The 24,911-nt window shown below is 40.7% G+C and overlaps 2 protein-coding genes across 4 annotated transcripts in view; both read right to left on the reverse strand.

Moving 5' to 3' along the window:
* OTULINL (OTU deubiquitinase with linear linkage specificity like) overlaps positions 1–11,702 on the reverse strand; it is a 36,086-nt gene extending 24,384 nt beyond the window's left edge. Inside the window, exon 1 of one of the 3 annotated variants that reach the window (XM_059854631.1) lies at positions 11,355–11,702. Coding sequence is in view for 2 of the 3 variants with exons in the window: in XM_059854604.1 (XP_059710587.1) it covers positions 428–521 (94 nt within the window). In the remaining variant the exon portion in view is untranslated. Of the gene's footprint in view, positions 1–427; positions 671–11,354 lie in introns of those variants that run through there. The other 2 variants (XM_059854604.1, XM_059854598.1) reach the window with 2 other exon arrangements.
* A 4,873-nt stretch (positions 11,703–16,575) lies between these two features.
* The window catches only part of TRIO (trio Rho guanine nucleotide exchange factor), a 245,029-nt gene continuing 236,693 nt past the window's right edge, over positions 16,576–24,911 (reverse strand). Inside the window, exons 53-57 of the mRNA XM_059854645.1 lie at positions 23,904–24,025; positions 22,251–22,329; positions 21,432–21,632; positions 20,855–20,993; positions 16,576–19,322 (exon numbers count right to left, since the gene is read on the reverse strand). Of these exons, the coding sequence (XP_059710628.1) occupies positions 18,780–19,322; positions 20,855–20,993; positions 21,432–21,632; positions 22,251–22,329; positions 23,904–24,025 (1,084 nt within the window). The 3' untranslated portion in view covers positions 16,576–18,779. The remainder of the gene's footprint in view (positions 19,323–20,854; positions 20,994–21,431; positions 21,633–22,250; positions 22,330–23,903; positions 24,026–24,911) is intronic.

Raw genomic sequence — 24,911 nt, forward strand, 5'->3', positions numbered from 1 at the left:
ACTGAAAGCCATTGCTAAGCAAGTGTGAAGACATTTTAACTGGGTCTGTTTAAACCCACAAATCAGTAGCCAAAGCAACTTCTGTGCTCATCTGCAGGTAAGCAGCAGGATTTTAATAATGGCACAGAGAATGTAAGCAATTCCAAATGAGTGATGAGACAAAGGCAACAGCATCCAACCCAGTAAAAGTAGGAAGCCTCGGTGCAGAACTGGTGACAGCTTCCTCCTTCAGTTTTTCGAGCCCATTTTTAACAGTCAAAAACCATTTCCTTGTTTATCATAACTTATTACTACTATCAAGGTCAGGTAGTCGAAACATAGGTAAAAGTAGTACCCATGCAGCTGCAATCAGCAGTACAGGATTTTCTCTAGCTCATCACCAGTTTGTTGACATGCCAAAATTTATAGCACAGCAGTAGGAACTTACCAACACTTCTCTCTGAGCTAATTCTGCTTCGGTTTTTGTGTTCAGTGAAGTGGTTTCTGTTCTTGCTGGCCCATCTGTCATGTTGCCTCTGCATCTCCTCTCCAGAGTATCACCCACAGCTGGATTTCTCTCCCCTGGTTGCTTTTTTCTGGGGTTAGAAAAGGAGTCTCTACAGACTCAGTTTGTCTTCACAGAACAACAAGCTGTGAAAGGATCTGGCTTCCTGTTTCATTTCCGTTGAAGTCTTCAGAGTCACACAGGCTGTCTATGCTTCTCCATATCCAAGCCACAAGAAAAAAATTGAGCATAACTCAGCTCTTTATAAAGGTCACATTGCTATCTCGCCCTGCATCTCCCAAGCTGTTGGAGGGATGGAGATTGCAGGGTGCTTTTCAGACTGTGATGTAGCACCCATACATGGCACTATCTCAGTGGTAGCCCACAGAGAGTCACAGCTTCTTCTTTTCAGCTCCAATGTCATGTTTCATTGCTAAGCTCTTAACATTACTTATTGTGCAATCAATGTACCTCCTGTAGAAACAGTGGGACCGTGAAGAGGAAACTGGTGGTCCACACAAACATCCCTTCCTATGGTTAATGGACCATGCTATGTAAAAGCAAAGTTTACACAGATATGGTTAAATCACTTCATAGGTATGGGATTTTTAACTGGAGTAAGCAAAAGGTCCCTTGAGACAATCTTTCCTTTTCCCTCCTAACTCATTGTTTTAAGTTAAATGAGAAAAATGGTTTCTTACTGTCTAAGACTATTAATTCTTTCTTAATTATGCTCTTGGAAGATATATCACAATACCACAGCTTACAAGCTCATTAAATCTAGTCTCCCAGTCTGAAAATACGCACAGGTTCTTGTTTCAAAAGAAGGCACTTGCATTGCCTCCCAGAGATTCCTACTCTGTTAACAGTTGCTTCACATTTCACATGCATTTAAAAAAAACAGTACAATTACTGACTCACATTTGCCCTTTCACTAGAATGTCAGCTTCTCTTTCTACCCCTTTTATTGCAGTATTTTTGTCAATTTAGTTCTAAAATGCTATCTTTCTGTAATCACCCAGGATTGGGAGTGTTTATTAAAAAAAAAAAAAAGTGGTGTTGGAGAATATAACTGTTACCCATATTACATTATTGTTTTTGTTTGTTGGCACCTCAGGAGCTGAAGGCGCAATCTGCTCTCCCTGCTCCAATCAAAGCCTTGGCCCCCATGACTTCAGGCCTGCTAACACTTCTTAATTTCACCATTTACTGTGGAGGAAGGAGGACAGGAACAACAAAGAATTTTCTTTCCTTTCCTAAAATGTTCACTTGCTACCTTTGAATGCTCTCATGTTCTTCATGCTCCATGCCAGTGAGCATCCAAGGCAGCAATTGAACTTTTAAAAACAGTGTTTAAATGTGTGTATATACATACACACACACACAGAGACACATGTTGACATGTATATAGGAGTAATTTCTTTTTGGTCTGTGTTCCATTCCTATTAGCAGAACAAGACAGTTCTGGGAGCAGAAAAACTGTGGACTGGCTACAGGACCAGTGCATCTCCAAGGGAAGATCTGGAAAGAAAATTAGTAGGACAGAAGAAAGAAACACTGCACATGCCCTCTTTTGCCTTCCTTGTTCAGCACTGGGTATTTGGTTCTTTTTTTTTTTTTTTTTGTGGCTTTATTTTTGTTTGGGTTTTTTAGTTGTTGGGGTTTTTTTGTTTGTTTGTTTGTTTTAATAAAGCAAAAAAGGGGAAGCTGTTCAGTTTCGATTTTACAGTGAAAATTAACCTTCTTTTCTGCATTGAATTCCCTTTAGTCACCCTAAATTCCTCTACTGTACTTCTTACTTAATTTTAGTGGGGTAGTTTGGTTTGCTCTGGCCATAAACAGTTCTGGATATTTAACACTTCCTACTCTTCGTCTCTTCTTACAGTTTTCCACATCCTTTAACCCATATACCATAATTCCCAACCAAGGCATAGCTGATTCACCTGGATAACTCTTTAACATTTCCTTAGGCTTTATCAAAGTAGGAAAAGGTTGGGTTACCTCCCTTTCCTGCTGTGCTGGGGTATAAATATTTGCCCAAGATCTGAATTTCTTCCATACCCCAGTGAGCATCTTTAGGGCATGGTGAAAATGCTGGGACATCTGAACACTCTGTGTGGCAGAGAACTTGAGGGAGTTTTGGAAAGTGATAATGTTTTTGCTCCAACAGGATTAGGTGACAGGCAAAAAGGCTCCAGAAGTGAGAAGAGGAAAAAACCAGGACCTTCTGCACCCCTTCCTTGCAGGAAAGCCCCAGCTGAGCTTTGGAATTGCACTAAGTTACAAGAAATACAGGATGAATTCCCCACATATACCATGAATCATTTTTCCTAAATTAGGAACAGCTAAGAGGTCTGTGCAAGGTTATGGGGAAAAGAGAAAGACAAACCTGAAGCAGAGATGATGAGTTTGGTATGCTGGAGGCACCTGGGCTGAGAGAATCCACGAACTAAGAGTAGCTGTGTTTTACTAAATAGTTGGTGTTTGTTTGCATGCCTGCCTATTTGCACTCTTTATCACATTCACAAGCTGACAAGGAAATTTCCTTTGTCCACCCCCACACTTCTGCGGTGGGTGTTATCAGAAGGCCTCTCCTCCCCGTGACATTCCCTTGTGTTTCTGTGAGTTGCAGCAAAAGAGCTCCCCACTTGACTTCACCACAGCTCAGTGTGGTTGTTCCCCTGCTCACCAGTGATAGGAGAGCTCTTGGTTTTCAGCAGCAGCTGGGAAACCCAAATGTGACATGGCACAACATCACGCAGCTCTCTAAAAGCTGTAAACACAAGATGGCCACCTGAGTTTGTCCTGGAGATGCAGCCACTTCCATCTCCACTGCTGAGCCCTAGAGCCAACTTCTCACTTTCTTTCTACTTTCTCTCTTTTCTATGGAAGCAGATTATGGTTACAGAGACAGATATCCCCAACCTCCAGCTACATAAAGTCACTTTTGTTCTGCTGTAACAGATTGTCCTATCATCTCATCTGCTACCTGGAGCAAAAATCACTCTTTTCAGAACAATTATTATTATTATTATTGTTATTGGCAATATATTCTTGTTGCTGACAACCTTCAGCCACAGCTGGATAGGTGGTGGCAGGAGAGGTGCTGTGTCCTAGGCAGGTGCTCAGCTGGTTACCTAGTGGTTCAACAGGCAGCCTTTTCTTTCTGAGGACTAGTAAGGGGACCAGCATCAATACAATCTATTTTCTGGATTTTGGAATCATGAAATGCACTGTGAGTGCAGAATTGCCTCCTAGTGCCTGAGCTTGGGCACAGAAAATCAAGTTCCTGGAGAAGAAGAATCCCTATTACAAAATCTGTGATGGATCTTGCTTTTTAACAATTCTTTTAAAATCAAATACATTTTACTTGGAATAAGAGTCCATATTATGATTTATTTTTATTTAGAAGTCAACAGGCAAATGCTCAGCTGCTTCTCCTTGATGCTGAAAGATGTTACAGCCAGAAGAAACAACATACAGCCTATTCGTGGGCACTTTTTTTTTTTGTGTGTGTCAAGTGTCAATCCCCGGCTTTGCAACAGTGACTAAATATTTATGTTTCACTGCCAAAAGTGCAGAGCAGCAAACCAAAGCTAGCATTTTAAGACTTGTGTGCTGTGAGTGACTCACTGGGACTAAAGATGTGAGCACCCCCTTCCCTGGGGTTCTCCTCTGAACTAAGAGGAGCAGCTGCTTTTTGCCACTCCCTAAGAGCCACAGTAATCACCAGCGATGGCTTGTTTTCTACTGGAACAGCAAAAAAAGGTCACTGAGGGGAGGAAAGGAGCTCATTCTTTTCAGAGGAAGGAGTCACTCCAACCAAAATCATCAAATGCCAACAGTGAAAAGAACAAACTTTCTTCAGATGGAGACTTAGTAACAAGCAGGAAAATAAAATACACATAAAAACCATGTAAAAACTACGGCAAAGCAGTAGCCTGTACACATAGGAACAACAATGGAAAAGTCATGGAGAGAAAAGAGCTTGAGCATACACATGTCCCCCTTTATAATGCAGCTTATTGATCTAAATGTCTTTTTGATTAACAGAAAGAGCAACAGAAGAAGTTCCTTTCTGAAAGACACTTTGTGCAGCTGGTTGCTTATTCAGAATTGCAAAGATAAACATCCTGGTTCTATTCGCCATTTTCTTTCCCCCATCCCCCAACAATCCCCATCCATGGTGACAGCTGAAATTAATATATGTACTTCTTCATTTATCAGAAAAACAACCTGCTGCTAAACTAATATAGGCTATACTTAACTATGTATTTCACAACACAGAAGGAAGGATGACATCAATTTCTTTTAATTAGGATACGGGACAGGAATTCAGAGGATGAACATCTATTTTTGCAGTTGCCAGAATCTTACGTATTTTCAGCAAATCCTTTTACCACCTGTTAAAAAGGGGGAAGGGAACTAAAAAGCTTTCTCCATCTGTAAAGGGAAGCTTGATGATTAAAATTGAGAGCTGCTGAAAATACCATGGTGATGGAGACTCTTCAGCTGAATATACAGCCCCCGCTGTGATAACAAGCAGCACTCTCATCTCCCTCTGCAGTCAGTGACCATAAAGACAGAATTTTACTTGCAAGGGATGTCAGTACCTTCCTGACAAAGCATTCAATGATTTCTCTTTCTGTGTTTTTTTCATGGATCTTACCCTTTTTGACATTTTGCTATTTAGACAGGGACTATTAGGATTTCTACTTTTCTGGAAAATAAATGACATATATTTTCTTTTTAAAACTCCCTGTGTTGAGAATGTAAGAATGGAATTTCCTGCCTGTTCCCATATGGCTTCTTATCAAATATATATGTACATGCAAATTTCCCTGGACCCACCATCCACCACAGAAGTTTTGTCTCAGTGAAGTTTGTCTCTACATGCTTATGGGATTTCTGTACAGCCCAGGGCTCTGCAGGAATTGCTCCCTCATCATTTCAGGCATGCAGAGATCCCAGATGCCACCCATGGGTGTGCACTGAGCAGACAGCACAGCATAGTTTAGGAGGTTGGATCCATGCTTGGCATGTTGGAATCCAGGTGTGATCCATATAGGTGAGGGGAGTCAGGAGCTGGTGCTTCATTTCAGCTTCTTGCGGCCATTTACACAAAGAAGGTGGGGGTTTTGAGTAGTTCCAGGAGAACAAAGCAGAGATTTTTCTCCTGTAATTAGGAGAACTTGGTTTCTGCTTTCATTCCCTCAAAATTACTTCTAGATTTAATCATCTCCTATGAACAATCTGGATTTAGATTACAGCAGAAAAATGCTACTTTCTGTGGCAATTCAGGATGACAGTTTGAAGACTCTCGAAGCTGCCAGTAAATTTTTATAGGGAGTTTTACATTTAAAAGGATCATTAACTATACAATCCCATAATTGGATCCTTATGTTACAGGTTTTGTTTGAAAGCTCAAATGGTGTCTACGTATGTTAATAAACTTATTTTAGCACAGAGAGCACAAATGTGTGACAAATTGCCTTGGAGGAGAAATGAAAAGGAGACCATCTAAACTTTCATTTTTGTGAGGGAAGGAATCTGACATGTTGGGGGCACAGCAGGAAACCAATGAGGAACAGAATGTACAGCCATTGCTGCTGTTAATTATAGATCCTCAGTTCTGAGGCAGTGCAGAGCCTTGCTCTTGGGGTCTTTGCAGCTAACAGGTGTCTCATGTCCTCAAAACACCTCATATTCAGGACAAAAATTGAATCAGATGAGGGTATTCTGCCTTTTTTTTCATCTTCTGTAAGTTGTTCAGAAGGTGTTGGAGCACTTTTCTACAGGTGATAGAAGCATATTGTTGCTAAATTTTTTTTTTTAAGGTTTTTATTTTTTATTAGGTCTAATGTAACTCTGAAATGGCTCCATTCTGCCGTCAATGGTGTATTACAAGTGAAAACCCCCCAAGCAGATGATTCTTTGTGTTTTGCTCCATTTGGTTTGTTCCAAATGAGAGCAGGAACAGTCCTTCCTCCCCTGACCTTCAAGTATTACTCTAACATGAAATGTATTAGCATGAGTCAAATAGTGTGACTACAACAGCATCATGGTAAGGTAAATACCATATAGCTATACTTCCTTCCTCTGCCAATATCTCCAGGAGACAGGCTTCATAAAGAGCTACACCCAGTCGTAAAATAATTTGTGCTGAATAAACAAATACAGAGAGATGTTATAAAGTCCAACATGGAGCTCAGCCAGAGCTGAGCCACTACTTTTAAGTGGCAATATGTCAGCTGCAAATGAGCAATATGAGAGGAACTGAGACATTTGTATAGCCAAACCAGGAGGAGCATAAAATGCCAAAGTTAAGGCTGCAGATGGTAGTAGGTTTTGCAAACTGGGCACGCTGAGTCTCCATGCATGGACCTATAGCTTCTGAGAGCTTTTCCCCCTCCTTGCTCTCCCCCTCCCCATGCCTAAATATAACATTAGATTTGTCCTACTTAGGGAATAAATCAAAACATTTTTAAAAAGCAGCCTAAGTGTGGCTGTGGGAAGGGCAAGTACATGCTAGACAGGTGCCATACCTTGTATTTTCCTCATCAGAACTAAAGATGGGGCTTCACAGTGTAGCCCAAGCAAAGATCTCTGCTACCACCCGCCCTCCATTGCCTTACTGCTGTGATAAATTTGCTCTGCCAAGCACCACTGTCACAAGCAGCTTTGTCAGTTTTGACTTTTACATAGGGGTTCCATGGTGTGGGTCAGCTGTCTTGCTGGAAACAGGAAGCTGAGGTGTGCCCGTCACAGTGACAGATTTAGGATGTAACTCCTGCTCCTCAACGGGAGCCCAGGACATACAGTCTATATCAAAACACTGCAAGGCAGCAACTTTGGTACATACAAATTTTTATAGATAACTTAAGTGCTTGGTCTCTCATTTATATCTGCATAGATTCTTCCCAACAAAACCGTTTTACACCTGAGCTCTTTGTTTCTAGGACAGGGTACTTGGGGCATAAAGCTGTGTCCCCCTGGAAACACATGGAAACACATCCACCCCTCCTGTCTGCTGGATGTTCACCACCATAACTGTGGATAACAAGTCAGCAGAAGAGCAGGAATTCCCACACGGCTGTCATGATTTGCCATTTGTAACTCTTCATTTTTCCCCCCTGACACAAGCATTTCTACAACCCCCTCTGCCAAGAGCAGCTCAGAAAGACATTTTTAACTGTTCCATAATTAGCAAAGAGCCCTTTCACCTGCCCTCTCACAAAGTGCTGGATTTAGGAAATCCATAAGTATGGACAGAAGGGAAGAAGCTGAAGAAATACAAGAAACTTTGGAAAGCAGCTTGAGCAGAGCTCCCTAGAGTGGTACAAAGTTCTGGAAATGGCGTTCTGCAGAAACATTAGAACAGCAGCTCCTGATAAAAGTAACATCTTTCAGAGTAACACTTCTCTACCATGAAATAACATCATTTTCACTTCCAATGGTTGGAGAAATGCAGAAATGTACAGGGAAAAAACCCAAACCACCTTGTTGTCAAGAAATAGCTGCAGTAAGGCAGGATGGCAGATGCCTCATGACAGCACTACAGCATAAAAGAGAAGTACGACAGTTGTTAATATTTAAGACAATCCACCCTTTTACTACTTTGTAGAAAACCTCCAATATTTACACAGAGAGGTATTCTTCATCTAATGCCCTTTTATCCAATGGGAAAGCTTTTCCCTTGCGCCTCTAAAACACAACAGAGGGGAAGGCTCAAGTAACATGGTAGAAGTTGGTATTACTCTGACTTGGTCATAAAGTCAGTGTTTGACACCAAGCAAATTTAACCATGGAAAATAAAACCCTGCTTTACACAGGACAGTAATACCCAGGCTCTGAAAAACTTTACAGCTTTGGCTGCAGTTTCCACTGTTAGACTCCACAGTATATACATGTAGTTTCAATACCTTTTTTTTTTTTTTTTTTTTAAATCACAATGTTTACTTGCTAATATAGGGACTGATGTGGGATAGAAATTATTAACTAGATAAGGGAGATTTTTAGAAAAAAAACCCTCAAATTATATTTGAGAATAGATTTGTGAAGCAGATGAGGAGCTTGTATGGAGCACTCAAGTACAGAAACAGTTGACATCTGAACTAATGGAAAAGAGCTTTACCGTTGCCTCATAATTTTTTTTTCAAACCAACAGATGGAGTTTAGGCCTTGTAAAATGTTACTCTTCTCAACCCTTGCAAGTGACTAACAGAGAAAAGTACATTTCTTGATTATTTGTCAAACCAAACGTTGCCAATGCAGAGGAAGATTCAACTTTGATCAAGTACTTGCACTGCTCACCTAATTACATACGGCTGGGAAAATGACAGCACGCAAACAGAAACAGATGTTGGCTTCACAAACAAATGTCTTCCTTACCCAGGCATAAATCCTTCAGAGGATGAATGGGAATCATAGGCTTATCAGCCATGTACTGCCTATCCCAAAACATTCTTACTCAAATATAATATCTCTATTAAATGCCGAATAAAGATATTTTCCTCTCTCTGAACTTTATCTCTACAGTCTCTTTGGGATAGTAACTTCCAAGACAAGCGGCAGATACTCCTAGGGAAATGCTTTTAACTTGGAGCATGTTTTGAAGGGATGCCATCTATTTTCAGTAAACTCTTCTCTCTCCTCCAGTAGACCAATTAGCTTATCAGAAATAACTGGAAATACTTCTTAGAGTAGAAATATTAATTATTATTTTGCATATTTGAACAGGTTTCCAAGTCAGTTCTCCTCTTTCCTATCTCCAGGGATTACCATCCTCTTTAGCATTTCTCCCATGCTGCTCCAAAGATGTTGAAAGTTGTCTGCAATGTATTACTTGTGGCTGAACTGCTGGACAGTAGTGCACTCTCTAAAGCCAGCGGTGACCTAGTGACAAATAACTTAGAGCCAGTACAAAGAGGTAGCAAACAGCACTGTGTCAGTGCAGAGAAAAAGACAGTAAGGAAATTAGATATTTGCTGCAAAGTTCCATATCAAAAAGCAGACAATGTGCAGGCAACCATGCCATGATTTCTGTAGGTGCACCATTCTTCCCTTGGCCAGATTCTGAGGCAGTGGCAGGGATTAGATGCACAGTTAATGTCCAGTGTTGTCCATACCTACTGCTACTCCTAGTGTCATCCTGGAAAGACACATGCACTCACCTCTTTTCTGTGTTTGCCTGCTGTCTTTCGCTTATGTCTCCCCAGACTCCATCTGTCTTGGCCTTCCTGAGCTCTTTCTGAATTGCCAAATGTTGTGAATTTGAGGTAGCACCCTTGGCTTCTCCAAGAGATCATGCAGAAGAAGCTCATGCTGTTCCCAAGTTTTGCTGTTATCACGACTAACTCAGATTGTGGAAAAGCTTTTAATTTCTTTCCCATGAAACACCACATAATTAAACTCTGAGGCAGATCCTAAGAAATGAGGATCTCTTTGTGCCTATAAATAACCACCTATGCCTCTCTCTATCACTGCTATATATCTGCTTACAGAGCAAGTAAAGGAAGGAAAAGTTTTATGCATGACATTAGTTTTCAACCCCTGAAATTCAGAAAAAAGAACCACCAAGAACTATATGTGCAGTCAACATATCTGGAAGAAATCCATACATTTTTCCACATGCATATATCTTTTTAAAGTCTTTGCAGCATGCATGCACTCCGCTGCAGCTGCCACCCTTTCTTGCAGCACACCATTATCCACGTGCCCCAAAGTATTTTGGCACTGTGGCCATTATAGCCTTTCTTATCTCACGTATGATGATCTGTCAGAAGGAGGATGGCTGGAGAAACAGCCACAGATGGTGAACACATCTCAAAGCCTGTGAGTGAATGACCGGTTTTCTTTCCTGCTGTGGGTGCTCCCATACCTGCCCCACGCTGTGTGATGAATCCAGGCAACACCACTCACATGCACAGAGTAACTGAGAGTGTATCTTAGACTTCTGCTGAGCAGCAACAGACCCATCAAACATGGAAACCAAGGAACACAGCAGTGCTTTTGTGCAAATGCAGCTTCCCAAAGGTGACTTTGCAAATCACGAGCACAAGGACACGTTTCACTGCTGTTGTCTGAGCTGCAGCAAAGAATGCTCTCAGCAAAGGTTGTGGATCTACCTTGACAATCTTGCTGCAAGCCATGGAGATGCCAGATAACCAGTGAGACTACTTCCTCAGGGTCACACTATCAGATCATTTAGTTTTGGCAATCACCACATATCAAGACTGTCCTGAAAGGTTTGATTTTCAGCATAATAACATTTTGTGTGAGTTATGAAGCAAGACCTCAGCCACAGAATGTGCTAGATGGAAAACAATTACAGTAATTTCTTGAGCCTTGGCAGACAGAATACACAGCGCTGTCCCAACATAAGCTCTTAAATCCCCCTGATAAATTACTTGGAAGAAAACATTAGAAGAAACAGTTAATAGACTGGAATCTCTCTCATGCTCCTGGAAGAAAAAAGCTGTTACACATGATGGCCTCGTCCATATCATGACTACCAGGTAATAGGAATTCAGATAGGATTTTCATACTTAAAAATTCCCCCGGGGAGTGGGACCAGAGAAAACAGAGATTCTTACCACAAGTGGATGCCTTCCCCAGGAGAGATGCTGACCCCTACATTGCAACCTTGTACTGTATCACATATCAAATTACTTATACTATACTCAGACTTCATTAAATAGAGAATATCATAATTACATTTTAAAAAACAATAGACTATTCAACAGGTAAAGGTCTTGAAAAGGAAATGGATGGCTGGATATCAAGTCAAAAATCAGGTCAAAAATCAGTACTTAATCCAAAGAGACAAATAACAACTAGACTCACTTAAGACTGGAGAACAATTACCCACCTGAGATGAGTGCTGAAGTACAATAACAAGCTTTGTGTTCTTTGCAAGCAGGTCTGAAAAGCAATGTACAATTCCGAGCTGTCACTCACAATCAGCAGCCAGGGGAAAGGCAGCAATCACCACCAGATTAACACCCTGCCTTCCCTTTTGAAGGATCCTTGGGAGAAATTAGTTTAGACCTCCATGAAACTCCATGAGCAATGAAAAATTTTGACATTCAGGCACTTTTTGGTGGTGATCAGGTTACCTTCAGGATGCCCCATCCTAAAAGCTCCCCTTAATGTTTCATGATATATCATGACATTCTTTTTCCATGTGTGAATCAGTCAGGGCTGTCCACTAGCATCTAAAAATCCCAACAACATCCAGAAAATCAGAACACACCAATGGCTGCATTAACTGCACTAACTGGGACTAGCACAGATTCCCAGATCTGAGTTTTCCTGGCAAGCAAAGAGCCCAGAACCCTGCAAGGCCCAGGAGAACACTCCATCACCAAAGAAGGAAGCAGTCTTTCACCATCAGTCTTGAGAGATGGCAAATTAAATGACATCATTCTGCAAATACTCAGTGGATCTTGGCATCACTGAAAGGAAAGTCTGAGAGCCTGTAGAACCATCCATCTCAAGGGATCACAGGGTCTTCAGTGACACACAGGCAGGACATGTGAAAACAGACAGGATACGTGATGTAAATTGACCAAAAGTGATTAGACAGATTCCCAGTGGTACAACAAGGCAAGCTTTCAGCTGCTGCCAGCTCTTACTCAGCCTTGGGAATAACCCTTGGGATTGCAAGCCCTCACAGAGACTTGAGACCTGGGTGTGCCAAGTGAATTCCTGGTGCTGGCTACTGCCAGTGGAGTCTTCAGGAAACTTAATATGAAATTTCTGCAAGTAATATTCGTAGATATTCCTGATGTGTGAGTTCACTGGAGAAACAAGCCTTCTGCTTGAGACCCAAATGAATACTTTCGTTGAACTGAGGTGCTAGTGTCACTAAAATCAGTGTTTGACATTTAATGGGAAAAGGGCAGAGTTTCAGACTAATCAAGTCTAAGGCAGGTTACATTTCCCTCTCTCAGGACAAGAAAAAATGGCTCCAGGAGCAGACAAGAAAAGTTCTGCAAAAGGTGTACTTGGAAAAAGTCAGAGGAGCTAGGCTGGCTATCCAAGTAGTAAAAAGAAAGCTGGCAGTAGTCAGCTTCTCTTTGTTTAATAGAAGAGATTTCTATACTCAGTTCCATCAGAACAACTGCTCCCCAAGGCAACTGTAATACCTCAGCTTTATCTAGGAAATAAAGTGGCTCGGTAAAGAAAATTACTGTTCATGGGGGATGTGCTGAAGGGATAATTCAAGATTTACACATATCGTCATGGACTCAAAATGAACCATTGAAGCTCAACTTGGCAACATGATCTCGGGATTTATTAATCTACAAAGTGTCAGCTCAAAAGAAGTCAAACACTTGGAATTTTTAGAAAAGGAGTAGAGAACAAAGTGCTTTTTTCCAGCTGTGTAAGTTAAGATGCACCTGTATCATAAATATTGTACGAGGTTTCCCTCCTCCCATGATAGAAAATATACAACTTGGAACCAGAGAAGGTTCAGAAAAGGGCAATTAAGATGAAAACCAGCTTCCCCATGAGGAATAAACAGACTGGTTCTCTTCAGCTTGGTAAACAGATGACCAAATGACAAGTAAGAAGCAGACATAAAAGCAAAGGTAGGACAAAAAAGTTGGGGGGATGAACTGTCCATTAAAAGCTTCAGAGACATCAAAGGAAGATGCCAGTGGGTTCTTGGCACAATATATAGCTCAACTTCATAACCTGTTGCTACACAAAGCTGTGGCTACCACTGGTTTACTACTGTTCTAAACCAACTATTATGTTTAAAGTAAATCTCAACGGACTTTTCTTCCATGAAATACAAAGTCCTAATTTTACAGGAAGACCATTGAGTATGACAGAGAGAATACGCTAGTATGGTAATGGACAGAATGTCTTTTGGGAGCTGAAAACTCAGCCTGCAGAGATTGAAGTGTTGTTCTGGTGTTAAGATTTCATCCTTTCTATAGCTATGTGTCCTCTTTGGATAGAAGATATTTTCCTTCAGAAAATGTGAACCTTGAGAACCAATATATTACCACAGGCGTAATGATGGAAACTGAAGCTTCAGCAGCAGCAACTGATGCAGTCTCAAGTACCTCATCTTCACATTTGCTTGAGCAACAAAGACAAAAGTCTCTCCAGCAGTCAAGAAAATGAATACATTAAGATTAAAATTCATTTTAAAAGAGGCATTCAGATTACTGCTCATGACAATTAGACAATGAAAGGATCTTTCCAGTACAGAGCTCAAAGAATCTCTGTATTAAACCTCAAATGTATCTCTAGCCTGTTTCATCATTTTAACCTACAACCAGTGAAGAAAACTGGAAGCTTGTGCTCTCCTCTCATACTAGGGTTGGTCGATAATGGCTTTGTCTTTTATGGGAAGGCACAGACTGGCTGGTGGGAGTTTATGATCTGCAGGCCTGGAGCTGGCTCTCCTGACATTACCTAGGGGGAGAGCAGACTGCTCTACTCAATATCCCAAACTGCCCCTCCAGACCCATTCCCCCAGACTTCTGGATAGGGCTAAGGGCAGTGACTTAGAGGAGATGAGAAGTGTTCCTCTTTTGAGGACAACATAATGAGAGAAGTATATTCTCCTGCTCCTGCACTTCAGGCTCCTAGTCCCTGTGGCAGGTCAGTGAAATGGGAGATGCCATTGCTGTGCTGATGCTCAGAGATACAGTGTGGCACTGAGGATCACTGAGTGCAGTTACCTGGGAAATGCTGAGGTGACCACCAGGCATGTGAAGCAGGGAGTTGGGTATCTACTTGCCAGGAAGGAGAGAGAACACAGAGATCATCATGCTCCTGCATTATAATGCACACTGAAAGAGTCTTTTGTCTTTTGCCAGCATGAGGTGATGTGAACATGCAAAAAAATACTGGAAGCAGAAATTCTACAGATGGAAAACCTGTCTGTTACTCTCCAATATAACCTTCATCAAGATTTAATTTTAGGAAAGGAAGAAATTCAGAAGTTGTTGGCCTGAGGGATAAAGCAGTGGTTCTGACAAAAGCACTGCAATACCTGGAGCTCATCTAAACAAATACAGAAGCTCGGTCTTTGGTTCTACCTACCTCCACATGCACCTGAATGCCTATAGCAGAGAAATTAGTAACTACTCCCCACCGAGTCGACTCATACATGGAAAAGGTGTATAAAGTTTAACTCATTTTCTGGACTGGAGCTGACATGGTAACACTTCCTACACTAATCCCCAGCACATAGGTACACTGCTGTAGCAGCAAAGATTGCCTGAACAAATACTTCACCAAATACCAACTACTCTGAGATTTCACTACCCACAGCTGGCAGTTCAGTATATTCCTGTATTCATTTCTCTTGATATCTTTGGGAAGCATGGAGCTTAATCTCAAGTCAGGCATCCTTGGTAACATTCATTTCTTACTCACCAGCCCTCTTTGAAATGGAGTCCTACGCTGACACCCTCTGTGGTGGGGTTTTAAAGCTTCCTGGCAGTGTCATGCAGTGTGCTACATGCAAAGAACATCCCATTACGTTTTCAGGCATCTTCTACTACCAGTCAGGTTTGCATGGTTACTGAAATGTTTTCAAGAAGCCAGATGCTTTTGCTGCGTCATTCTGGAGGATCTCTGTTGCACCCTGGCCTGACCATACTTTTGGATTTGGAATAAGAAATAAATTATTTTTTCTTCAATTCATCAACACATTAATAGTCCCATCTGAGAAAGACGTACAGTCAACAGGAGCACAGGCACGTATGTGATAGGCCTCTGCCCATTAGGAAGACAATGTAGGTTGCTTCCCTGATTATGGAAATCTCTAGTCAGGCTTTAAGAATAGAAGTTGTACAATGGCCTTCAGGTTGATCAGTGTTCATTACACATGCAAGAAGAATGGGGCTCCCAAACTCAACTTTAAAAGTACTGTCTCATGCACTGACCTTAAAGTCCGGCAACCCCTTCTCTTCCTAAACTATCAGTAAGAAGTGATTGGGGTATGTAACCAAGAAAAAACACTGAGGAGTCTTCTCTTGAATCTCCCGGGCTATTTCCCCCCCTTTCAGCTGTGACACTGACTGCCATTCTCTGTGCTCTACAATATTCCCACATCAGGTCCTCACACCAGCTGCTCTGACCCATGGTTTTGGTCTCCACTTTCTATCAGCCTGCAGTGCTGCTTTGTGGTGTGCAGGACAGTCAACAACAACTGCGCCCAAACGACTCCATGCGGCATTTGCAGCCTCAACTACACAATCTGGCGAAACAGAAGGACCTTGTATTATCTCTTCAAAGCTTTTCAATTGATTAACAAGTAGAAGATCTAAAGCTCAAGATCATCATTCAAGCTTTGTGCAGCTGGAAGCTCGTGCACCAAACTGCAAGGTTTTGTGCAAAACTCCACTCTGTTGAAATATGTTGGCTGTCCCAAGTAAGGGGCTCATGAAGAAGACCAGAAAGATCACACTCCTGTTTACATGTGAGCCAAAGAATCCATCTCTGCTACCTGAAGCACTACAAGTGCATTATTTGTCGGTAAAGCACTTGGGTAACATCCCTAACTTAGTACATCTTCAAGCAAGGACCATTCTACAAAGCTATCTACTTCCTGTCATGGAAAAAGTTTCCAGCGGATCATCCTTGTGAACAGGTCCTTCCTGAATATCCTGTCTTTCTATACATAAAATGTCTCTCTCAGTTGTCTCTCCCAGTAAGTAACAAAGGGACTGTTTTATCACCTGACAGGGAATAGCAGAAAAGAACAGGGAAAAAAAATAATTCTGTATACAATGCAGCAACAAACATAAACTCTCTACATTCTTCCCTGACCTTTCACTTAATTTTGAATTGTAAATGGTTACTGATAGCAGAAAAGGGAGGAAGATAAATATACACAATAAGAAACTTTTCTGCTTTATGAGTTTAGTTGCAAATCCTAAATCTTTATGCTTGAAAGTAACTTTTCTTCAAAATGAATCTGGAATGCCTAAAAGTTGTGGGAAATCTGCTCTTCTGAAATACTGAAATACAATCCTGTGGTCTTTAACTGGGAACATCTGGTAGAAAACTCTACTGGTCAAAATTTACTAGCTAATAAAGACCAGAATACATTTCCACAGTTAGGGAGTTACGCATGTTTTATATAAAAGCATTCATGACACTACAAAGCACTCAACACTTAAAGCAAAGGCAAATATTATTTTGTAAGGCATGAAGTAAAGATACATCATTGCAATTTAAAATTATTTTTATGGCAATAAAGTAACATACTTTTTTAAAAAATACAGAGCCAAATTAAAATATAGTCAAACCTAAACTGTGAAACTTCTTAAAGCAAGAGATCAGACAATTATGTCAAATATGTTTAATTTTTTCAAAATAACTGATGGCAAAATAAAATATTTACATCATGTCATACTGTGTAAACATGTAACATCACTGTACAAAGAAATATACATGCAAAATAAAGCAAAAAATTTAACTAAAACAATAAAGGAAAATAATACACAAACATAATGATATGAGGTTGGTATGAATACACATCCAGTTTTGAAGTCAGTTGTTTTCTTTTAAAAAGTTTCTGTACAACTTTACAAAAAACCCAAAACAAAAAAAAAAAGAAAAAAGAGGAAAAAAAAGAAAAAAAAAAGAATAAATAGGATACAGTGGAAGCCACAAAGTTCAAAACCTCAAAACTAACCCAAGCTAGGTTATGGCTTAACACCCATATATCTAACTCTTGTGGGACGTCGGCTTGGTTTCCTTAAACATGGCATTTCACACAAACATAGATGACAACACACCCACATGAACTCAGTGATGCACAGAAAACCATCTCTGTCTTTTTAAATACCTCACGCTAATATTACTTCAACCTTAAAAACAGTTACTAAGACAATTACATTACATGTCCAGTTCTCCTCATCTGACTGCTACTTGCCGAATGTATTCTTCACCAAAGATCACAAGATTAATTCGTTCATTTCACAGAAAGAAGTAAAAAAACAGATTTGAAAATTCTAAAAACTAGTTAAGTGTTGAGACTGATTTGGGGAAAGTCAGACTTTGGCATTTTAAATATAATAATAATAATTTTAAAAAGTGTCACTCTACTTCTTAACCAGTTTGACATTTGGGATACTAATCTCTCTCTCTCTTTATTTTTTTTCTTTTTAACAATTCTTAAAACTGACTAGTCCTGACTAAATTCCATGCTAATCCTCATCTTAAACTAATAATGACAGCGTGGTACAACACACCCGCCCATGCCCACCCAGAACCCCCCAATCACACAAACAAAACCATAAAGCTCGCCGTACGAAGTATGTGCTTTTTCTATATATTTATTACAGTTACAACAGAGGTCCTCATAAATAGTTGCATAAAATGTTAAAGCCACAACATTGCACATGATATGAAAGAAAACAAAATCCCAAATGAGTGCATTTACAGTATTTCATCCTGCTGTATACTGCTTGACAATTGGGTCAGCAAGCTGGGCACCAACCCAAAGTTCTTTTCTGGGGGACAGTGACTACTGACCCAAACTGAAGACCCGCACAGTGGTATACCACCATTTAGGAAGGAGGGGGGAAAAAAGGATGAGAGGAGGGGGAAAAAAATTACAGACCGAAGGCAGGTAACAGTCTATATACAAGTAAGGCCTACATTTTATCAGAGCAAAACAATTCATTCTATTTGTATGCAAAATCTTTTGAGGTTGGATGCACTTAAAAGCAGAGTCTGATCTCAGTGCACTGCTACGTGAGATACATACAGGCGAGGCAACTGGAAAGCTCTAGGACCAAGTGAAAACCAGATGTTATAAATGGAGGCCGTACCAATGGGCAGCCATTTTGGTGAGTCTTCTCCAGGCATGATCTGATTTTTGTTTAACACCAGTGCTTTAAACATAGGCATTTCTTCCTTGAATAAATCTTGAAAACGGTAGCTAAGTTCACTTGCAAAATTCAACTCTTGTTTATTAAAAAAACTATTTTTTTTTTGCAGAAACCTGAATAAAATACTGTTGCTGTATCGCTTGTGACTGCTTTTTGCAGAGTACAGTGCTATTGTCCTCCACCCCCGTGAAGTCTGCATCTCCAGTCCCCCGCGCCGCCCTGCGCGGGTCCCTGTGGAATGCATTTGCACACGAACATTCACTAGCAGCTGGTTGGCTTGGGGTTTGCTTTCCTCAAAATTCAAGTCAACAGCTGATTGGCAGGAGGAGTCTATCTCCAGTCTGATTGATTGGCAGGAGGAGTCCATCTCCAGTCTGATTGATTGGCAGGTGAAAGAGAATGAGAGAGAACTTCAAGCAAGGTCAAACTCTTGGCAAGAGCCTGCTCTGTAAGAAGTTTTTAATGCTACGGATGGGTCGAACATCATTCTGGTGTTTTCGCCGCTCAATGAACGAAGTCAGTCTGGATATATCAATGCTGTCAGCACTTTTGCCATTCCCCAGCTGCAGCCATTGCTCCTGGAGGGCCAGTGCAGCCGAGGGACGCTTAGCTGGGTCATCCTGAAGTAGGAAGCATACAAAATCTTTGGCCTTCTGGCTAACTCCTTTGAAGTAGTCATCTGGGAAACTAAAGTCTAAGCGGCAAATATTCAGGCAAGTTTCCTCTACGCTTTCATCCAGGAAAGGAGAGACGCCACTAAGAAGGACATAAGTGAGCACTCCGATGCTCCAAACATCTGAAGTGAGTGAAACAGGATTTCCAAGAATAATTTCAGGAGCTGCAAACTCTGGGTTTCCAAGTAACTGGTGGATATAATACGTGGTATTGAGCTGGACTGCATCTCCAAAGTCAGCCAGTTTTATTGTTGGCTTAGTGGAACTCTGGTCCACCAAAATATTTTCAGGCTGGAAAACATAAAAGCAAAAGTTGAAATGTCTTTTTTCAAGTCAGTCTAACACACATTTAATGCTCCAACTAAACTGCTTCCCAGCAAGTGTGGTCAGCCCTAGAACATAAATAGCTGTACTCTATTAGGATAGCTGCAGAAGGCCAGCTCTGCAAAGCTCTGAGGCAGTCTTAACAAGGCTTCCCCAGACCAACCAGCAGGTGGGTTCTTGCCTATTGCAACAAGCAATGAATGTGCTTTAGCTGTTGTAGCTGCTGGCACTATATTTTTTGCAGGAAATATAGCTCTGCCAGTTAATACTTCAGTTGTTCATGACAGCAGCTTTGCAGAGCTTCACAGGAACTGTGTTTCAAAACTTAACCGTAGGCAACAATAGTTATGAATAGAGGGTGAATAAAGCAACTGCTCCATTTGTTTTACAACAGAGACAACAAAACCCTTGCATTTAAAGACTGGAAGACTGCAAATATTTGCATGATGCTTTCAACAGAATCCAGCTTTATTTGGCAACTCTTTCATGTAATGCAGCTGTACAGATGGAAGACAAACCCTGTTAGGAGACTATGGCAGCAGAAGATCCTGTGGGATGCATATGACTTCAAGAGAACTGCCCCATTACTGGTGAGCTGAAAGTGGACTTATTTCTACAGTTTTATTTCTAAAGCTACTGCTTCTGTAGCTGTAATCTCTGCAAAGTAAGAGCAACTTACCTACAACTAGTTTTTAATTAGTTCATCTGTGTGTGAGACCAGAAAAAGTACTGGTGAACTCTATAGCACACTAGAAAAAATTTAATGGTATGAAGACCCAAACTGGTTCTGCTTGGAAAACAGAAGTACATGGAGGGAAGAGACTCAGGCTTTTTGCTTTTTCTCACCATGACCCCATTTGGCTAAAGAGATCCTGCCTACAAAGATGACTATTCAATGCTAAAATTATTATTCATATACAGGTGAAAAAAAAAGTCTAAGGAGTAAGTTTTTAATTAATATTTACATTAAGACCTTCTCACACAGATTTCTTAACTTGAATGCATCAAACCCTTGTGGCTCAAGTAACACACAAAGGGAAGAACAAAGGCCCAAAGAAGCACCATTCATTTCGGTATTACAGCCCTCAAAGTGCAAATATGAGAAACATTTTTGCAGCAAAAGAGGAAATGCAGTCTCTTTCACAAGAAACTCTATGCTTCTTGAGAAAGAAATGGATTTCTGGAGCAAGTTTATCAGAAATAATAAATAAATAAATAAATAAATAATCAAGCAAAACTTCCTGTTAGCAATTGTTTCCAGCACAAAGGGCCACACAGGGCAAGCAAGCTATAAGGAGAAAGAATAGGGAATTAAAGTTTCTGCTTTGCTGCCTGAGTGACCTAAAGCATTTAGGAAAAGAGCCCCAAGCCATTGGGGAGTCCTTTATGACTCACAAAGCATTTCAGATTTCTCTGCTCCCAGCTACACATTTTCTAGAAGAGGGAGATTTTTATGCCTGGAATGATGCACACTGCCCAGAATCCCATTAACACTTCACCTTTAGGTCCAAATGTGCTATTCTGCAGTTATGAAGATACTGCACAGCTTCCAGAATCTCTCCCAGGTAGAGTCTGATCTTCCCTTCTGTGAGGTTTCCCCATCGCACGACATAGTCCAGAAGGCGACCCTGGTCAGCCCTGTTAGAATTACAAGGGTTGTATTTTGGATTAATCCATGCATCAGAACTGAAAAAAACCTCAAGCAGCTAGAGACTATAGCAGTAACTGTAGCCTGCAGAGCTTACAACACAGAGGACTGGCATATGAAGAGGAGATATCGTATCTAGCTACCAGATGACAACATTCCTAATTCACTTTTGTAGCCATTTGATACAAAAATACTGTTGAACATTCAGACTAAGATAATCATCCACATGTAAATTTAATATCTCTATTTGCTCCCTTCTGAGTATTAAACTCAACATTTTAGCAATGGCATTAGACAAGTGCAGTATTTTACTCAGGTACTTTCAAGCTGCTACGAAATTTTAGAGCTTCTTATTCATTAACCACCATAAATGCCCCAGAAAGTCAGCTGTAAAGTTGCATTTTACAGATAATTTAGAGTGCACACACATTTCTAACACTAGTATGTAGTTGGTGGAGGTCTCAAAGGTATCGAGAAGGCCAATGAGCTGGGGATGCTGGAGATTCTGCATGACTCCAAGTTCATGGGTAACCTGGTCTCGCTTCATCAACTTCTTATTCACAAACTTAGTGGCTACTGCTCGCTTGGTTCCCTTCTGGTCACACTTCTTAACGACAGAAAATCTGCCCCTGGAACACAACAATGAAAGGAAAGATTAACCAAGAGATGCAATAAGGACATACTTTTACTTGAAAGATATACTCCAAGAGATCTAATTTTAATCTCTAACAAGTTACCCTTACAGAGAAGGTTCTGGGCACGAGAATTTTCTTTGCATGCATCTAATACAAATTGTGTCTGTAGAGACTTGACAGAGATTGTTATATCACACTTGCAGACAACCTGTCAGAGTAATAACCAGCTTTCAAAGGTCATCATTAAGTTGGCAAACGTATATTCTACATGAGTTATTTCGCCCATTTTCAGACCCCTTCCATCTGTAGTTTTCATTCCCTAAATAAGGAGGTTGAGGAGAACTTCACTACAGAAGCAGTGTCAGTCACTGTAAGGGATGCTTAAAAAAAATAAATCCCTTCATCTACAATACCACTTCAGCCAAATTGCATTCTGTTTCTGTAGTGCCATCTAGCGCTGGTAAAAGTTTTGCTTCCTCACTTCTATTAAATCCAACAAAATTCTGACCTTTTAGGCTCACACATTAGGTATTTATCAAGGAGAATTTAATTTTTGAAAGAGAAGTCAGTATTTTGACAAGACAGCTTTGAAGATCAGCATACAGAACACACCTGCCAAGCTCAGCCACTTCACTATAGTGGGAATCAAAGTTGTCTTTCCAGATTACCATGATCCCATCACTTCCAGGACCTAAACAAACAAAAAAGAAAAGGACAGTATGTCCAAGATTTAATACACTCAGATCCACTGGCTATGAGGGGAATCACCCCATCTTATGAATCCCTATATGACACACAGAGTGGCAGCAGGACAAACTGGACTATACACCAGGGCAGCCCAGCCAATGCAGTAGAACCAATTCTATAGTGGAAACAATTAAGGTTACAGTGGGAACTGTCTGTACAGGAATGAGTAACCTTAGCAAGCTGAGGGAAACAGTGAAAACAAAAGATATCTTACATTATACCTCATAATCCGAAATACAACTGCCACTGGAAAAAGAAGTGGCCAGGCTGTGTAGCAGCTACCTTAGAGAGCAACTCTTATATTTCAGGAAACACTAGTATAAAGACCAAAATTTCCGTACCAGCTTCTTTTATATATTGCAACACACTGATCCAAGGGCTTAGCTACTGTCTGTCTTGGGTCAGTGAGCAGTAAGTGCCTGAAATAATCATCACCTCAATACATTGTCAGTAAGGCACTTACTGTGGCCACCAACGGGTGGAGCACGAAGTGGCACCACTGAATATAAACACCCAAAAATTTCACATGAGATTTGGAAGGGTTTAAAATTCCAGGAAAGTAGCAAAGGTCCTTGAAAAAAAAGGGGGAAAGACTATATTTTGAAGAGGTTTGGGACAAGTCCCCGTATCAGCTGAGACACTTCATGTCTTGGGGGTTTTTATGTGAGTCAGTTTGAGACAGAGCCATTGTGCTAAAATCTATTAATTAATTCTCACTAGTGGAAAAATATATGGGACTCACAACAGACTAAAGGACCCAAAAGGCATCAATTGTTATGAGCTGCCTTGTAAGAAAATTTGTGATCCTGCTGTCTATATTTTCTTCATTTCTAAAATGGAGAATTATGAACACTTAGGACAAGAATAAGTGAATGTATGAACACACCCCAAAATTTATCCATATGTCATCAAACACATCAAGTTAAAATCGTTTTTGCCCTTTGCTGTCTGCCCCCAAAACACAGGCATTTTTTTTAACCTTTGCACGTTTCCTTTTCATTCCTCACGAACATTCAGGTTACCTTGCTTCAGGTACGGAAGTAGTTCAACTGTAGATCAATGATGCAAAGACAAGAACTAGTTGTATGTTCTCCTAAAAATTGTGGCTTTACAATTCAAGCAAAGGAGAAAAATAAATTACAAAGTAATGCTACTCTTTTCTTATCTGTACACTTAAGAATTTATGTTAGCATGGTAGCATTCACTGAGACTAAACTAAGAATGCTGATGATAAAATATGATTTTATCAGTGTGTTTGAACTAGTATGGGCAAAGTGAACGCATGTTGACAGTACTGTGGAATGTGTGCATGAACCTCTAATCTGTTACATTCTAAAACTGCCTCTATTCCTGCTGAAACAGGCACTATATGACAGCTAAAAAGGCTCGTTATCAATACTCCTTTAATAAAGGGGTGCGAAGGAGCTGAGGAGCTGAGCTTTTCTTTTTACTCTTCCATGGGTACCAGGCACACTTCAGCTGTACCCAGGCTTTAGAAGAAGGCAGAGCCAGGCCTACCTAAAACTCGTAGACTGGCGGAGGATGAAACCGAACCCATGTCGTTTGCAGCTATGCACGTGTAGATACCATCGTCTTCCGCAGTGACGCCAACGATTTTCAGCGACGCCTCTCCCAGGTCACTGCAAACACAACGGCAGCTGTTAACTTTACAGTAACTGCACAGACCTTAAGCTGTCAAAATCAGACAAAGTTAGGTTGGTATTTATACTTATTCTCCAGCTCTTTTCTCTCTCTGGATGAACATTACTAACCCTGCCCTGCCATATCAGATGCATCCACCAGAACCTGAGCACTTTGTGTTCATCCAGTATCTTGGAAAGTCCTACAGATCTAGTGATCTGTAAAACATCCTGACACTGTCTTGCCATGTCTCAGGCTCTACTGTTGGAAAAATCAAGTGCTTCCCCTGTTTCTTCCTGCTTCCTTTACCTACTTCAAGTTTTCGGAAGCCATATCGAGACAAATATCCATCCTTGTTCTTTCTGAAAGCTTCGTTTCCATCCGAGACTTCCAGGGGGTGTCAGCTGATCAGTCATTTGTGCTTTCAGAGCATTCACCCCTTGTAAGAGAGGACTTGCCCTTCAACATTAAAGGCACACTTAACCACAACTCTGGAGATCTCAGAATCTGGGAGAATGAGGATGGAAGGAAACTAGCAAGGACTTAAGTTTACTCTCTGCTCCAGGGCAGCGACAGCATTAAGCTAGGTAATAGCAGAGCAGAAAGACTCTGCAGGCTCTTCCTTAATCTTTCTCACTGATCAACCACCCTTTTTGTTTGATGCTTTGTCTTTACATGTCTGCTTAAATTTTCCTCCGTGCAATAAATTTCTAGTAGCCTTTTGACTAGCTGCCATGGACATGAGCAATAGATAATTTAATTTGCAAGTCTCTTTAAAAATGTGAATACTTGGCAAGTCCTCCCTACACTTTTCACCTCTAGGCTCAAACCAATACTAACATTGTGTCGTTTTTTCACAATAATGCATATTTTCAAGATCTTTTA

Source organism: Haemorhous mexicanus, chromosome 1, assembly GCF_027477595.1.
Source record: "Haemorhous mexicanus isolate bHaeMex1 chromosome 1, bHaeMex1.pri, whole genome shotgun sequence".
Lineage (NCBI taxonomy): Eukaryota > Metazoa > Chordata > Aves > Passeriformes > Fringillidae > Haemorhous > Haemorhous mexicanus.